At 39.1% G+C, this 20,042-nt stretch overlaps 1 protein-coding gene across 2 annotated transcripts in view; it reads right to left on the bottom strand.

Annotated features, from left to right (window-relative positions):
- Window positions 1–19,644, bottom strand: part of LOC124128322 (adhesion G protein-coupled receptor B1-like) — a 70,875-nt gene extending 51,231 nt beyond the window's left edge. For both annotated transcript variants that reach the window (XM_048402412.1, XM_048402413.1), the window contains exons 1-3: window positions 19,543–19,644; window positions 18,965–19,180; window positions 18,471–18,692 (exon numbers count right to left, since the gene is read on the bottom strand). In XM_048402412.1, coding sequence (XP_048258369.1) covers window positions 18,471–18,692; window positions 18,965–19,180; window positions 19,543–19,609 — 505 coding nt within the window. In that variant the 5' untranslated portion in view covers window positions 19,610–19,644. The remainder of the gene's footprint in view (window positions 1–18,470; window positions 18,693–18,964; window positions 19,181–19,542) is intronic.
- Between the last annotated feature and the right edge of the window lie 398 nt (window positions 19,645–20,042).

Here is a 20,042-nt window from a genome sequence, read left to right as displayed (position 1 = left end):
AAGATCACGAGGGACAAAAAAGATACGATGTGGAATATCAATCTAAACGTTCCCACGAGGTCGTTGAAGGGTATTTTAATGTTGTTCGAGGACCCCTCCGATTCGTTTAAAAGAAATACCGAGAAGTTCTACAATCCCAAGATTACAAAAGTAGAATTGACTATTGAGGGCGTTCCTAATCAACTATATAGCCAAGGAATGCTAGCGTATCACCAGTGGGATGAGATTAAAAAACTTCCTTCTATAAAACGTTCCCCGGAAGTTAACGCCGTCGTGAAAGATCTGTCTCTCGGGAGTGTATCGATGGGTGAATACCTCACCACGAAGTACACGCTATGGCTCGACATGCGAACAACGGACGATGATCAATTACACGGCAGTGGGAGGAGAATAGAAAATGCTAGCGAGGGTGCTACCATACAGATAACGAAGCTCCAGGAATCAGCTGGTAAATTAAACATATATTTGTACGTGATTATGGATGCGCAACTTAATATACAGAATGGGAGATTCGTGCAAGCAATCTATTGATAATCTTTTACCTAAAGATCCGCACTGCGCTATCATATGCGGGCAAACGGGCTGCGGAAAAACAGCTTTTATTCTAGATATTTTAGAAAGTCAATATCGGGACGTTTTCGATCATATTATTATTCTATGCCCGACTATAAGCGTTAATAAAACCTACCTATTGAGAGATTGGGTAATGAATGACGACGGGGTACACAGAGTCGATCCAGGCGATCGATTACAAGACTGCCTCCGAGTATGTGACGAAAAATACAAAGGAGAATCGACCCTTTTCGTAATAGACGACTGCAGCGCTAGTAAAGAACTCACAAAAAAGAAGGATATGCTTTCGTATTTAGCATTCTCCGGTCGGCATACTCAACATAGCGTTTGGGTACTTACTCAAAAATACAACTCTGTCCTGAAAGATCTCAGAGAGCAGACCAAATGGGTAGCACTGTTTCATTGCAAAGACCGAGATTCATTCGAGGAATGTTTACGCGAAAATGATGTCATTTATACCAAGGGGGAACGAGATAAAGTCAGAAAAGTGTTAGCGGCAACGAAGCACTGTAAACTCGTATTAAAAACCGATCAACCAGCTGCTTATGCAAGTGCTTAGCAAAAATGTAGCAAAAATGTAGCAAAATTATAGCAAAATTATAGCAAAATGTAGCAAAATATAGCAAAATTATCGCAAAAATAGCAAAATTATAGCAAAATGTAGCAAATTGAACATGAGCGGTTAATATTACATAAAATGTGGTTCGAAATCCTAATTCTTTCGCAACAGTTCATTATTACGGGATGTATTGGATATGCCATATTATATTATGTTAGACTTAAATATCTCCTTAGGTATTACATTATGGAATGCGACGAACTCATCGAACAAATGCTCAAAGAATCTGATGCAGATCAAAATGTTACAGATAAATCTTTAGATAAACATAGAGAAAGACTCGCCGCTTTGGTAGCCGGTGGAAAATGTTCCCAATATTTGGGAGAAAATTATACCATCGAAAAAATTGATAACATGACCGACGAAGAGATTAAAAAACTGTACGCTCGTTACGAGTCTAGACTGGGAGCTACCATGACTAAAACGATAGGGTCTTCTATATTACAACTATACACAGCCGTAGCTAGTACGTTTCTCCCCATCCCGGCAGAACATCGCCTGTATTTATGCGAATCTCTCGAGAAAGACCCATTCATCGAACACGCTATAAGCACAGTGAGCTGTGAGTTTTATCATAGATTCGGAATGTTCTTAGCTCCGTTCACCACAGCTTTAATAACGGCTAGGTATTGTCAATTTAAACATATGTGCCCACTTAATAATATAAATGGAGACACAGGTGACACCACAGATTGTGAACGAGGAACCACAGATTGTGGAACAACAAGTGAACACACAACAAGTGAATGAGGAACCACCTGTGAATGCACCACATGTGAATGAGAAAATACTGAAAGCTAGAGTTACTAAGAACCCCAAAAAAATAGCCGCAGGAAGAAAGGGTGGGCTGGCGCGCAAAGCGAAATTAATAAATAATTCAAATATTAATCCGATTAAAACATGGGCACTAGTAGGAGTTGCTGGTATAGCGGCTGTATGGTTCTTTTATAAGACCGGAGAAGAAAAAACGTCACCCCCGCCGCAACAACAAGTTCAATTAGAGGTTAGTCCTCATATAATGCTATAAGAAGCATGACTACTCCAGCTACAGACGGTAAAATGTTGGTAAACGCGACGTATCATTCAGCGGTGGTCACCGGCTTGGCCATTGGCTATGCCCGTATGGCTAAAATGATTACTAAAGCCACACCTCCCAAGCTAGATTTTAATGGATATGACATACCAATGATGGTTCTGGATATTGGATTAGCTATGGCAACGAAGGATATGCTCATCAAACAAGGACTTATCCCGGAAGACATAATGAAGTAATTAAACATTTGAATATTTATATTCATATAAAGATTTGAATATATTATATTCATATAAACATGGCAACAATTGCGATGATGGTCAGTGGAGCTGTTGTTAATGCTCTAGCTTTTTCGGGGAGTAATGATTTATTTTCCAGTATGAGGGAATCAAACGCTAAAGAAGTTGAAGAGGAGCGTAAACGACATAACGAAGCTTTAGAACAATACCAAGCAGCCCAGTTACAATATACACAGCAGAGAATGAAGAGATTAGACTTTATTCATGATAAACTGATTAAGGAAGGACATTCAATTCAAACGTTTAAGGATGTCGAATCTGCCATGCACGAAAACTTCCTCGTTTATGGGAAAAAACTAGACCCAATACCGAGACCAACAATGAGTCAGTTTTATACACCGTCAGAGGAACAAAAGAACCGAGAGGTCGCATTTATTATTATTGGATTGACTTCTCTATTGATTTTCAGCTATACCATGCATAAGTCAGAGTGACAGCTGTGGCTATGCATAATCAATATCTCGCAGTGTAGCTGTGATTTGCATTTAGACAAATGATATGATAGATGTATATACCATGAATAACTGCAAGTTTACACTCATGGGGAAGACTACCCTTTGTAACCGACGCTGTGTTGATTTTTTTTACTGCGGCATACACAATTATTACATCAGGCGCGGAAACATTAACTATACGTGTTCTGTATGCGGGATAGGGGTCAAAGGTCGTTATTGTTTATGTAAGGAACACGGTGCTGATAGGGTCAGGAACCAGATTATTTATGCTAGGAAGAGAGATTACATCAATGAGAGGAATAGGTTGGGGAGAATATGTATTTAGATATATGAAAACAACCAATTAGACATTTGTCTCATTTTGCATATACCATTCAACCACAATGGTTTTTGTCAGAGAATTAAAAGCTATGGCAAAGCAAAGTGGACTGCGTGGATATTCTCGTATGAGAAAAGCTGAATTGATGGATTTACTCGGTTTGGAATACAACAGACCCCAGACTGTTAGAGAACTCAAAGTTCGAGCGAGAAACAGTGGGCTGAGATGTTATTCTCGAATGAGAAGAGCTGAATTGATCGCTTTACTAGATAATAATCAACCTATTGATAATGATATTCAACCTAATAATGTTGATAATCGGAATAATAATGATAATGATAATCAACATCAAGAATTAATATTTGTACCCACATCCGCCGGCGTTGGTAAATATCTAAGAGGTTGGAAGATGGATATTAATTCCAACATGGATGTTAACGATATGCCCATCATATCGAGTAAAATTAACGAGGAATTAGATGATTTACATAGTATAAAATACCAGCTGACGATTAAAATGACATTGAGTAAAAGAAACACAGACGATAGCACCGAATATACCGAACCATATTTCCGAAGCAATCAAGAAGTTATAACCGAATCCGATACTATAAACGCATCATTAGATACATCAATTCAGAGAATACAGGAAACTTTAGAACGCTGGACTAATAGAGGTTTGGGTTGGGGTGTTGATAAAATCGATAGTTTATATTTAGATATAGCAAATTATATGCCTTTCAAAGGTGGATCTTATATAGATTTACCTCCGTATTATAAGAAGAAAAAAGCCATAATTAACGTAAAAAATAAATCCGATGACTGTTTAAGAATGATGATAAGATCTGCATTGTTCCCCGTAGACAAAAATCCGGATAGACCTTCTAGCTATCCCCAAAACGATGGACTCAACTTCGATGGTATAGACGAACCTACACCAATATCGCAAATTGATAAGGTGGAAAAGCAAAATAATTTAGCTATAAATGTTTTCGGACATTCTAAAGGAATTGTTGTACACAGGATAAGCTCCGCTCCGGAACATATTCCCAGAATCAATTCATTTCTGATCGAAAAAGATGGTAAATATCATTATACGTGGATAAAGAGTTTAAACAAGCTACTATACGATCAAACTAAATATAAGGGAAAGAAATATTTCTGTGAAAGATGCCTGCATGGGTACAGCAGACAAGATCTATTAGAAGCGCATAAAGAAGACTGTAGAGGTGTTGGACAGAATGCTATCAGGATCGATATGCCTAAAGAGGGAAAAAATATATTAAAATTTGAACATTATTGTAATCAAATGCCAGTACCGTACGTAATTTACGCCGACTTCGAAGCGCTTATCAAACCCATAGAAAATACCAACCATAGCAATACTGATAGTAGTTTTACGTACAAAACTCAAGAACATATTCCTTGTGGGTTTGGATATATAGTTGTAAGGTATGATGGGAAAACAAACCCGCCCGTGATTTACAGAGGTCCCGATGCAGCGGGAAAGTTCCTAGAATATCTACAAAATGAAGAGAGAATAATCAGGGAAAAATTATCGTGTAAGAAACCCATGCATATGAGGGATGATTGGAGTGCTCATAAGAAGTCAACGAGTTGTCACGTTTGTAATAAACCCCTGGATGGGGATTCCGTAAGAGATCATTGTCACGTCACGGGTAATTATCGGGGAGCCGCTCATAACGAGTGTAACTTGAAACTAAAAATGAACTCTCAAACAATACCCATCCCCGTTGTGTTTCATAACCTTAGGGGATACGATTCACATCTCATTATGCAAGCTATCTCGAAGACCGACGGCGGTTTAACGTGCATTCCTAATAATATGGAAAAATACATATCGTTCTCGTTGACTAAACCTATACATTATAGGGACAAGGATGGGAAATCTAGAACAAAGCAAAGTAATGGGCTTAGATTCATAGACTCCGTACAGTTTCTGTTATCTTCCCTGGACAATTTAGCTAATGCGAACAATCCCGATGACTTCGCGATAACAAATAAATATACCGATAAGATAACTCGTATTTTGTTGCTGAGAAAAGGTGTATATCCTTACGAATATATGGATGATTGGTCTAGATTCGAAGAAACTGAATTACCACCCCTCGAATCATTCTATAGTAACTTAACAGAATCTAGAATAACAGATGCCGATTATGAACACGCTCTGACGGTCTGGGATAAATTAGGTTGTAAGAATTTAGGCGATTATCACGATCTGTACTTAAAAACCGATGTACTGTTACTCGCCGATATATTCGAGATATTTAGAAAGACATGTTTCAAACAATATGGCTTGGACCCGGCATGGTACTATTCCAGTCCCGGACTATCGTGGGATGCATTGTTGAAGAAGACCGGCGTAGAACTAAAATTACTCACAGATTACGATATGCACTTGTTTATTGAGAAAGGATTAAGAGGTGGTATATCGATGGCAGCGAAAAGGTATTCTAAGGCTAATAATAAATTAGTGGAAGGATACGATCCCAGTAAACCCGACACCCACATATTATATCTCGACGCTAACAATTTGTACGGATGGGCTATGAGTCAACCTTTACCCACGGGTGGTTTTGAATGGGTCAATGATATCGAAGTGAATGATATTAATATCCATAATAATGATATCGAAGTGAATAAAGGGTACATACTAGAAGTTGACTTGGAATATCCAAGTTCGTTACATAAAGATCATAACAGTTATCCGCTAGCTCCCGAAAGATTAATGGTTAATAAAGATTGGATGTCGGAATATCAACGCTCCTTGATTGGTAATAGTAGGTTAGCTAACGTAGAAAAACTCGTACCAAATTTGATGGATAAGACAAAATATATAGTTCACTACAGAAATCTCCAGTTGTATCTATCGTTAGGTATGAAACTTAAGAAAATACACAGAGTTCTAAAGTTCGATCAAAGCCCTTGGATGGAGGCCTATATAAGGTTGAACACAGATTTAAGAAAGATAGCTACCAGCGATTTCGAAAAGAATCTATATAAGCTCATGAATAACTCAGTATTTGGTAAAACTATTGAGAATCTAAGGAAGCGTGTTGATGTTAAATTAGTCAGATCTAATGAGGAAGAAAGACTCAGGAAACTTATAGCCAGTCCGGCTTTTAACAGAAGCAAGATATTTGATAACGACTTAGCCGCGTTGCATATGCAGAAGAGTAATATAAAATTCAACAGACCGGTGTACGTCGGTATGAGTATTCTCGACTTGTCAAAACATTTAATGTATGACTTTTATTACAACGAACTTAAGAAGCAATACGGCGATAGATGCGAGGTGTTATATACCGACACAGATTCTTTGTTGATGGAAATACAAACCGAGGATGTGTATAAAGATATGGCAGAAAAAATAGATATGTACGACACGAGCGATTACCCAAAAGATAATCCACTGCACAGCGTTGTAAATAAAAAGGTGTTAGGTAAGATGAAGGATGAATGTGCTGGGACCCCTATAGCGGAGTATGTGGGATTAAGACCTAAGATGTATTCTATAAAGAAGTCCGATAATGGAGAGATAAGAAAAGCTAAGGGCGTTAAGAAGTATGTTGTAAAAAAGCATATCAAACATGAACAGTATAAAGAATCATTATTCAACGGTAGAACGTTCAAACACGAGATGAACTCTTTAAGAAGTTACAATCATAGGATATATGGATTAAGAATGAACAAGACATCATTATCCCCCTTAGATACAAAGAGATGGATTGATAATGATGGTGTAAATACCTATGCTTATGGTTATGGTGGTAATACCGTACCGTCGGGAACTATGAACAACTCTTCTCGTACAAATGCCCTACCCGGTCCATCTTGAAGATAATAAAGAATAGGCTCTCCTTCTTTCGTAACCAATCGACTAATGTTATACGTCTTAAGGGACCATATGGGATCGGTTGCGCGACGTAGGCCTCCTTCGAGTTCACCTGCCTGGTATAAATATCTTACCCTTACTCTATCCGGAAGTTTTCGTTCTTTGCCTCTCCTCGATGCTGAAGATTCGGAAGTCACGGATTTCATTTTAATCACATCGGATGGTTTCTTCCCTATTAATCTCGTTACTTCATTATTCAGCGCTGATACAACGGCTGATAATCGTGTCACCCATTCGGTTGATCTCAATCGCTCGGATTTCATTTCGATCCCATACTGATAGCCAAACAAACGTTCCGCTAATGCCCTGTTAAATCTTTCGATGATAGCTTGACTGCGGTGGGCCTCTCTTTCACCATGGACGATTTCGACATCGTGCTTTGTTAACAGTTTAGTTACCGATCCCATAAACTCGCGACCGGGAATCTACTTGAAATAGCTTAGGCCATTTTAGCGGTCCGCGTTTATATATGCGACTCAGTGCATTAGCTACCTCTGTTGATTCTTTCGATGTTAATGGCTCAGCCTCTTTGTATCGACTAGCCACATCCACTACCGTTAAAGCGTATTTATACGTTTTGCGTTTTACCTTATCGTGGGAAAGAAACAAGAGGTCAGCCTGATGAACTTCATTCGTTGTAAAAATATCAAACTTCTTCCTCGGTATATAACGCGGTGCCGGTAAATATATCTGCCACATCGCTTGTTTCTTTAACCAATCCTTGGCCACATCTTTAGATACCTTAGCCGCGGTGGCTAATTTTTTTATTGCTCCTACACCTTTCCAATATCCTCGTGGGCTATAGTAAATTTTATCCATTATTAATTAATATTGATGTTTCTTTTAAAACGACTTTCGTTGAATCGCATCATCATTTTTATACTAAAAGAAGCAATGATTGGCCCCAGGTATTGGTGAGCTAGAGTCAATCTCATGACTATCGTTGAATCGCATAATCATTTTGGCATAAAAAATTCCATCTGTAGTAGCAGTATAGGTATATAAATCCAGCTCCAGTGGAAGTGAGCCAGAACCCCTATTACCTATACTACTTCAAATGCATTACAAATTTCCAGGTACCCCAGACAGTGGAGGACAGATCGCTTGTCAAAACATATGAGATTTATCTTTTGTGGTAATGGACCAGTCCTAATAGGCTTAATCCTCTGTATGATTAGGATAAAAAAAAAGACGTTTGAAATTTATGGGTAAAATAGAATTGATCTACTCAGATATTTATTGTTTTACTTTATACCCGTACAGATTTAACAAATGAACCATTTAATCAGGAAAGGAACGTACATTTGTAAGTTCTCAACCCAACATCATACGAGAATATTGTTTTTTCTCAATTTACATGTTTTATTTAATTGTGCATGTATTGTCAGAGATATCTGAACTTAACATGGCAGGTTTGGAGAAAGATGACTTTGTTACATCGCCCTAGGTACACTTTCAACACCACCTCCATGTCAAGACGATTCGGTGAGTCTACCAAACGTGGCAACATCGGCACATGCTTTCATCACAACCTGAGTTAAATATGTATTTGTTTGGCCATAATTATTGAAACCTAACGTCAATTAACGTACTCAGTTGCGAAGATTGCACCATATTAATCAATAGAAAATGTGAAAAACATAAGAAATCAACATCAAATGTCATTACCACGTAAATCGTAATGAGTAGGACTCAATCTCAGAATTAGTTCTGCTGTAAGTTACAATTTGACTATTTTAAGTTCGATACTATAGAGCTTGATTACATCCTCAATATCAAAGGACACACCAAGGTGAGTTCGTCATAAATTATGTACATAGAAGTGAAAACTGTCTGTCACTGACAACATGTTCTCATTTTCTGTAGACCCGATTATGAGATTATGTATTCACAGAAATGGGTTGACTCAAGTAATCGGTTTCAAAAGTGCTACATGATTTACCTTGATGTAGTAATACATTACACCTTGTTGATTTATTTTTGTGGTCTAAGAAACACAATAGAAATCTTTTAATTTATTTATTAAAAGTTTAATATATTCTCAGGTGTCTGTGTTATGATCTGGAGTAAACCAATGCACACTTGGGTAATAAGCATCAGATAGACAACTGAACCGTGGCTTTGTCCGGTTACAAACACATTGAAAGGCAAGGCAAAAGTTCTACACGTCTACAATAAACGCTGTGAAAGCATTACCGGTTCCTTAAATGTTATGTAAAACGTCAACAGATCCAACGTCTGAGTGGAGGCATGAGACGTAGGGTAGAATGCGTCATCCGGGCACGTGGCGCTTATACCCGCTACTGATCTGGTTCACGTTTCATGTCAAGTAGAGACTTGAAGGAACATTTTCACATGAATTATCAAACGTAACTCGTTTGCTTAATCCTGCAGCTAGATACGTTTTTAAGGTATTGTCTAAGGTAAAAAACAGTACCTGTGTCAATCAGAACTCACCAAAATCTTTTCTATTTATTGCCAAATGTTTGTTCTATCCGAAGACATTGGTATCGACAACTCTTGTGGTCAGTCATCCCATGCCATGATTTTTGCCATTTGTCATGGTTCAGAAATAGGTGTGTGCTTACACATAATCATACAAAATGTAGACACATAATCATACCGTATGTAGACGCATAATCATACCATATGTAGACACATCATCATACCACATGTAGACACATAATCATACCATATGTAGACACACAGTCATCCCACATGTAGACACACAATCATATCATGTGGAGACACATTATCATACCCTATGTAGACACATGATCACATCACATGTAGACTCATTATCATACAACATTTAGACACATCATCATACCACATGTAGACACACAATCATACCACATGTAGACACATTAGCATACCACATGTAGACATATAATCACATCACATGTTGACACACAATCATACCACTAGTAGACACATAATTATACCACATGTAGACACATAATCACACCACGTGTAGACACATTAACATACCATATGTAGACACATTATCACACCACATGTAGGCACATAATCATACTACATGTAGACACATAATCATACCATATGTAGACATATCATCACACCACATGTAGACACATAAACACACCATATGTAGACGTATAGTCAAACCATATGTATACACATTATCATACCATTTGTCGACACATAATCATACCACATGTAGATACATAATCATAAAACATGTAGACACATAATCATACCATATGTAGACACATAATCATACCATATGTAGACACATAATCATACCGTATGTAGACGCATAATCATACCATATGTAGACACATCATCATACAACATGTAGACACATAATCATTCCATATGAAGACACAGCATCACACCACATGTAGGCACATAATCGCACCACATGTAGACACATAATCAGTCCATGTTGTAGACACATCATCATACCCTATGTATACACATACTCATACCACATAGAGACACATAATCACACCACATGTAGACACATAAACATACCACATGTAGACATATCATCATACCACATGTAGATACATAGTCATACCACATGTAGACACATCATCATACCATATTGTAGACACATAATCATACGACATGCAGACACATAATCACACCACATGTAGACACATAACCTTACCATATTGTACACACTTTATCATAATCTATGTAGACACATCATCACACCACATGTAGACAGATAATTATACCACATTTAAATACATCATCATACCACATATAGACACATAAACAGACAATATGTAGACACATAGTCATACCATATGTAGACATATCATCACACCACATGTAGACACATAAACACACCATATGTAGACGTGTAGTCATACCATATGTAGACACATTATCATACCATTTATCGACACATAATCATACCACATGTAGATACATAATCATACAACATGTAGACACATAATCATACCATATGTAGGCACATAATCATACCATATGTAGACACATAAACATACAAAATGTAGACACCTAATCATTCAACATGTAGACACATAATCATACGACAAATGTTTGCCATTTGGTTGTGCAAGTTCATGTTCAATCTTTGAAAAGTTTAGTTCCTTTCTACAGTGGTGTATGCAGCAGGACCTCCCAAACGGCCAGCTTATGCACTATGTAGACGATTTTCTCACAGGGGGTAAGTCAGGCACAGCTGAATGTAGCCAAAACCTGCATATTTGTCTCAACCGTTTGAGCCAATTTGGTGTTCCGGTAGCTCCCGAGAAAACAGTGGAACCCACTACCTGCATTACGTTTCTGGGTCTCGAGGTCGACACGATGGCTATGCAGGTCCGCATACCACAAGACAAAATCGGCGCCGTTACCATGGAGAACAGGGGCTTGATTGAAACAGGTAAAAATAAGATCACAAAGCACCAGTTGCAGTCACTGGTGGGTAACCTCAACTTCATATGCCGCGCTATACCGATGGGTCGTGCATTCTGCCGCAGATTAATTGACCTCATGTGCACTGTAAAATCGCCGCATCATCGAATCCGGATTACACGGTGGGTAAAACAGGACCTATCTATGTGGCTAACATTCTTGTCGGGTTTCAATGGTATATCAGTGTTTCAGGAAAGTGAGTGGGACGACAATGAAACCCTGCAGCTGTACACGGATGCTGCCGGCAGTGCAGGCTTTGGTGCATATTTTCAAGGACACTGGGTCTCGGGAAAGTGGCCCCGGCATTGGGTTGAGGACGGTACCACTAGAGATATGACATTACTGGAGTTATTTCCAATTGCGTTGTCTATGCGATTGTGGGGTAAGTCTCTGGCTAACAAAAAAGTCTTATTCAACTGTGATAACCAAGCGGTAGTGTACATTCTCAACAAACAATCCTGTAAAGGGCCTAAGACGATGACATTGGTCAGACAGCTTGTTCTGCTTTCCCTCAAATTTAACATTCTTTTCAAAGCTAAGTACCTGAGTACGCACGATAACATTATTGCTGACGCATTATCGAGATTTCAGTGGGCCCGCTTCCGACAAGTAGCTCCAACTGCAGACCACCACCAGACACCGCTGCCAGACGACATTTGGGGGATTTAGAAGCTGAAGCCATGAGACTGCTACGGCTGTCTTTTACAAGCAATACTTGGTCAACTTACCAAACGGGTCTAACAGCATTTCAGCACTTCCGGTCTACCCACGATCTGAGGGATGAATGGCCAGTTCCGATAAGTCACATTGTTCATTTTATTGCTTCAATGTCTGTGAGACAATGCTCTATCAATACCGTCAGAACCTATATTTCTTCAGTAGCAACATATCATAAATTAAATGGTCTTGTACACTGTTGCAACAATTTCCTCATCAACAAAGTTATCTCTGGCATGGCTAAGAGGCGTTCCCGCCAAGATACTCGGAAACCGATCACATCTGATCTTCTTCAATTAATTATCTCTAACTTGCGTTTTGTTTGTAATTCCGCCTATGAATTTCGTCTTTTCTCAGCAGCGTATTGCGCCGCTTTTTTCGGATTTTTCAGAGTAGGTGAGCTGGTACAGGGCAGGTTAGGGCAGCCGGGTATCGCCATTCAAGATATCTCTCTGCGAGTTGCTGACGTAATCTTCAAACTCCGGCATTCAAAAGCCGACAGATCCGGGAAGGGCGTCTCTATCTCTATTGCCGCGCTACCCTCCCACCCTCTCTGTCCAGTCAAGGCCATGTCGGATTATCTGCAGATACGTCCTCTCGGTCCTACACAGGCATTTGTTCATTTTAACCATACACCTGTTACCAGATATCAATTTCAGGCTGTCTTGAAAAAAGCTCTCGCTCATAGTGGCGTTGATACATCAGAGTTCTCGTCACACTCTTTTCGGATAGGCGCCGCTACATCGGCAGCAGCAAATGGCGTGAGCGAGGAAGTAATCCAACAGCTGGGTAGATGGGGTTCAGATTGCTATAAATCTTATATTCGTCTTCCGCATTAATATTATTTCATAACATAACCATGTTTTCTATTCCCACCCCTTATTAACTATTTTATGTTGCAGTATGGATAGTAGGATCAAGCTACATTGCGAGGGCCGACCAGTTTGTTTCCCGGCATCATACGCGCCCAACTGAATGTTTGTGGCCGGGGAGAGGTGGCCGCAGATGGGAGGACCTTAACAAGGAGGTGGAGGCACAACTGGCCACACGTAAACATCCAAAAGCCATAATTATTCACCTCGGGTCCAACGACCTGGTCGCAACCAAATCAAGCGCTCTGTATCTTGAAATTTATACGTCCCTTCTCCGGATACAGCTGCTGATGCCATCGACCAAAATCATCTGGTCAAACATACTGCCGAGAAGGCACTGGATGGGGGCGCATTCTTACTCCGCCATTGACAAGGCCAGGTCGACCCTCAACCGGCGTGTCGGCAACCGAGTTAGGGAGCTCGGAGGTCTTCAGATTCACCACCCGGACATCCGGGCCAAATATAGTGATATGTACATTTGGGATGGCGTCCATCTCTCCAATAAAGGTCAGCGGCTCTTTGTCAACAATCTCTTGGCAGCTGTAAAGTTATTTCGTAAATAACTTCCGCGTTTGTCAGGGTAAGGTCCTTACATCCAGTTTGGTTTTAGGTCTTGGTGGGCTATGCACGTTCGTGCTTTGGCATAGTACTTGTGGGCACAATTAATGTATGCTATATTTTACGTGTCATTCATATCACCAAATTTATAGGCTCCTGCTCTTCAGCGGGAACCTTCCATCCCTCTGCTCATCAGCGGTTGGGATTCCAACTTTTTGGCTTATTCAATTTCTGCCCGCTTTTCAACGGGACATGTATTATTTTCTTACCGCTATTGCTGCTGGCGAAACTGGTCGCCCATCGCTGCTGCTGCTGCTGCTGCTGGCAACTCAAGTTGCCCATTTAACTACCTTTGCTTAAATACCCACAAGTACTGCCTCACCTAGACCTTTCACCAAATATATTCTTCTCTTATTTATTTGGCCTGCCTGGACAACATGTCCTTTCAGGCCTTTCGGGTGGTGTGTGTTTCAATAATCCCATTTAGTGCTCTACACTAAATGCGTTTATTGAAATCCGCTCAACCATCTTCTTTACCATTTCCTGTTTATACTTTGCCCTTGTTTACACTATGACATCATTGTCCCGCCAGCTCCTTTCAGGTGACGTCACAACGTCTAACCCCGTAACTGGTGACGTCATCACTTGCTATCTTTGCCTTTCGCTGCTCTTGGTTGCTGCGCTATCTATAGCGTTCACAGTTCAGTTTTATTTCCCTCCCACCCACCCCTACCTTGCCTCTTGTCAATTCTCAAATGTCACTGTCCATTTGCATGTGTGGATTATATTATAATAATGTATGTTTCTTTCTTCAGAATAAACGTTTATGGCGAGCATAGTACTTGTGGGCACAATTAATGTATGCTATATTTTACGTGTCATTCATATCACCAAATTTATAGGCTCCTGCTCTTCAGCGGGAACCTTCCATCCCTCTGCTCATCAGCGGTTGGGATTCCAACTTTTTGGCTTATTCAATTTCTGCCCGCTTTTCAACGGGACATGTATTATTTTCTTACCGCTATTGCTGCTGGCGAAACTGGTCGCCCATCGCTGCTGCTGCTGCTGCTGCTGGCAACTCAAGTTGCCCATTTAACTACCTTTGCTTAAATACCCACAAGTACTGCCTCACCTAGACCTTTCACCAAATATATTCTTCTCTTATTTATTTGGCCTGCCTGGACAACATGTCCTTTCAGGCCTTTCGGGTGGTGTGTGTTTCAATAATCATACCACATGTAGATACATAATCATACAACATGTAGACACATAATCATACCATATGTAGGCACATAATCATACCATATGTAGACACATAAACATACAAAATGTAGACACCTAATCATTCAACATGTAGACACATAATCATACCGTATCTAGACGCATAATCATACCAGATGTAGACACATCATCATACAACATGTAGACACATAATCATACCATATGTAGACACATCATCATACCACATGTAGACACACAATCATACTACATGTAGACACCAAATCACACCACATATAGACACGTAATCAATCCATATTGTAGGCACATGATCATACACATGTAGACATATAATCATTATATATTTTAGACACATCATCATACTCTATGTAGACACATAATCATACCACATATAGACACATAAGCATACCACATGTAGACACATAATCATTCCATATTGTAGACATATCACCATACTTTATGTAGACACATAATCATAGCACATGTAGACACATAAGCTTACCATATGTAGATACATCATCACACTACATGTAGACATATTATCATACCACATATGGACACATGATAATACCACATGTATACACACCATCATACCACATAAACACACATAATCATACCAAATGTAGACACGTTATCATACCATATGTAGACACATCATCACACCACATGTAGACACATCATCACACCACACGTAGACACATAATCATACCATTTTGTAGACACATAATCATACCACATGTAGACACATAATCATACCACATGTAGACACATAAATACAGCACATGTGGACACATAAACATACCATTTGTAGACACATCATCATACCACATGTAGACACATCATCACACCACATGTAGACACATAAATACAGCACATGTGGACACATAAACATACCACTTCTAGACACATCATCATACCACATGTAGACACATAGTCACCCAACAAGTAGACACATAATCATACCACATGTAGACACATACTCATTCACAGTGTAGACACATAATCATACCTTAGTGTAGACACATCATCATACCACACGTAGACACATAGTCACCCCAAATGGAGGCACATAATCATACCACATGTAGACACATAATCATACCACATGTAGACACATAAATACAGCACATGTGGACACATAATCATACCACTTCTAGACACATCATCATACCACATGTAGACACATAGTCACCCCACACGTAGACACATAATCATACCACATGTAGACACATACTCATTCACAGTGTGGACACATTATCATACCTTAGTGTAGACACATCATCATACCACATGTAGACACATAGTCACCCCAAATGGAGGCACATAATCATACCACATGTAGACGCATAAACATACCATTTGTAGACACATCATCATTCCACTTCTAGACACATCATCATACCACATGTAGACACATACTCATTCACAGTGTAGACACATAATCATACCATAGTGTAGACACATAATCATACCACATGTAGACACATAATCATACCACATGTAGACACATAAATACAGCACATGTGGACACATAAACATACCACTTCTAGACACATCATCATACCACATGTAGACACATACTCATTCACACTGTAGACACATCATCATACTCTATGTAGACACATAATCATACAACATTTAGACACATAATCATACCACTTTTAGACACATAGTCATACCACATGTAGACACATAATCATACCACATGAAGAAACATAAGCATACCACTTATAGACACATAGTCATACCATATGTAGACACACAATCATACCACATGTAGACACACAATCATACCTCTTATAGACACATAGTCATACCACATGTAGACACACAATCATACCACATGTAGACACACAATCATACCACATGTAGACACATAAGCATACCACATATAGACACATCATCATACCACATGTAGACACATCATCACACCACATGTAGACGCATAAACATACCACATATAGACAGATCATCATACCACATGTAGACACATAATCATATCACATGTATATACATAATCATACCCTATGTAGACACATCATCACACCACATGTAGACACATCATCACACCACGTGTAGACACATCATCACACCACACGTAGACACATAGTCACCCCACACGTAGACCCATAATCATACCATATTGTAGACACATAATCATACAAAATGTAGACACATAATCATACCACATGTAGACACATAATCATACGACATGCAGACACATAATCACACCACATGTAGACGCATAACCATACCATATTGTACACACATCATCATACTCTATGTAGACACATCATCACACCACATTTAGACACATCATCATACCACATGTAAACACATAATCCCACTACATGTAGACATATAAACACACCATATGTAGACGTATAGTCATACCACATGTAGATACATCATCATAAAACATGTAGACACATAATCATACCATATGTAGACACATAATCATACCATATGTAGACACATAATCATACCGTATGTAGACGCATAATCATACCATATGTAGACACATCATCATACAACATGTAGACACATAATCATACCATATTTAGACGCATAATCATACCATATGTAGACACATCATCACACCACATGTAGGCACTTAATCATACCAATTGCAGACACATAGTCATCCCACATGTAGACACACAATCATATCATGTGGAGACACATTATCATACCCTATGTAGACACATTATCATACCACATTTAGACACATCATCATACTACATGTAGACACACAATCATACCCAAGTAGACACATAAGCATACCACATGTAGACATATGATCATATCACATGTAGACACACAATCATACCCATATGTAGACACATTAACATACCATATGTAGACACATCATCACACCACATGTAGGCACATAATCATACTACATGTAGACACATAATCATACCATATGTGGACACATCATCACACCACATGTAGGCACATAATCGCACCACATGTAGACACATAATCATTCCATATTATAGACACACCATCATACTCTATGTAGACTCATAATCATACAACATGTAGACACATCATCATACAACATGTAGACACATAATCACACCACATGTAGACACATAAACATACCATATGTAGACACATAATCATAACACATGTAGACACATAATCATACCCTATGTAGACACATAATCATACCCTATGTACACATATGGGGATAATGCATGTCAAAACATACTGTGTTACATATGACACATGATCACATCGCATGTCCTCATATAATGACACCTCATGTGAGGAATATTTAGAACGTATAACAACACTACTTATATATCAACTAAATGCGTGCTCATATAACGTAGCCGAAAAATTGTAACAAATATTTGTTTTCAAAAGAAATGTAGCGATGAAAGTAACTCCGACAAAACAAGTCGAGTGAGGAAGAGAAGTATGATGAAATGATACTGGTACTTACTTGTAATGTTCATGCCATCTTTACACCAGATGATGCTAGTGTCTTGGGCGGGGCTGATATGGGCGGGGTTGTTGACAGAGCATCTCAAAGTTGAAGTTTGTTTACCCGCGATCTCCAATGTAGGGGGAAACACGGCTAAACGCGGAATCTCGTAGACTTTCAAATCTGTGGATCTAGAAGCAACTTCCGTGGATCCATTGTACGCCTTACACGTGTAATTACCTGTAGCAACAAGACACATAATCACAATACTGGTGGAAGGATGTCCTCGCTCGCATTCAGACTTTGACCATGGACATAATTGACTTACCTTGTTATTTCAGCAATATCTCTCTAGGTCAAATGTCAACTAATGTCATAAATTATTTTCCAATTGTGTTCTTTTTAAATCAAACATTTATTAACGTTACCGCCTGCTGAGATACAAATTTTGATATAGCTGTGCCTGTGATGTTTATAGTCAATGCAGATTTGCGATGTTAAATGTGTCTTACCCTTGTCAGCCAATGTAATTGTATCAATTGTTATCGTGGTACTTGATCCTGACGACGTAAGACGCTTTCCGGTTTCCGATCCCAACTCCCGTGCTTCATGGAAAAGTCTCAGGGACATTCCAGAGGCCATTGGTAAGATTGAACATTCCAAGACAGCATTGTTGGTGCCATTTGTGAATACAGGCGATGACGGGTTGAATACTATCGTGTAGGAGTCTGAAGATACAATTCAGTGTAGGAAGTTGGTTTCAAGCAAAAGAGTATATTAAATGCTTATTGCTCATGAATAAATGCATAGGTAAAAATAATAAGTTGTAGATAATGCATGCTGAATATTCTATGGCATTGATGTTTTATATTATAATCGTTGCTACAATAATCGTTATTCTACCTATAATTTATTATATTATATATCTTTTACAACGGAACATTCAGCAACTTGTCACTGAGCGAAATTCATTGCTCCGAGCTTTTAGCTAAGTATGTATCATGAAAGTTATCACACTTTCATCAAAAGTAGTTGTTCAACCGTGACTGGTATCATGGTGTCTTGGTAACAAAAACACAAATATACATACCTATCAACCCGACGATGGACGACAACAGTAACAGCACAGGCGATGTCGCAATGCAAGCGACAAACATTCTGTAACGTCTTCCTGGTAATATTTCCAACTGTTCAAAGGAACACACGGTTAACAATGCTTAATAAGATATACTACAGTCAACGTCAACCGACGGCGTTGTTGTGTTACTACGGATTTAAAAGCCCCACCTTGTAAACCCAGTATACGACAAGCACTACAGACAACTAACGGAGATCAATAGAGTTCATGTTTGGATAAGGTTGGCGTTACTTTAGGGAAAGGGCAACGACGTAACTTTGATTATGTTCCTTTTATCATAAAGCATTTGTCTAGGGACAGAACTCAAAATCTCCTCTCATCTTCTGTGAAGATTCATAGTACATCGGCTTTCATTGGCCTGAAGATAATTGGGTAGGTTACTTTACACCAGCCTGGGACCGGGTAGGTTTCGGTGTACAGTACACATACCCCTAGGTACTTCTATGTTATTT

Source organism: Haliotis rufescens, unplaced genomic scaffold (assembly GCF_023055435.1).
Source record: "Haliotis rufescens isolate VD_foot unplaced genomic scaffold, xgHalRufe1.0.p SCAF_26, whole genome shotgun sequence".
In the NCBI taxonomy this organism is placed as follows: Eukaryota; Metazoa; Mollusca; class Gastropoda; order Lepetellida; family Haliotidae; genus Haliotis; species Haliotis rufescens.
This window is presented reverse-complemented; position numbering and strand designations above follow the sequence as displayed.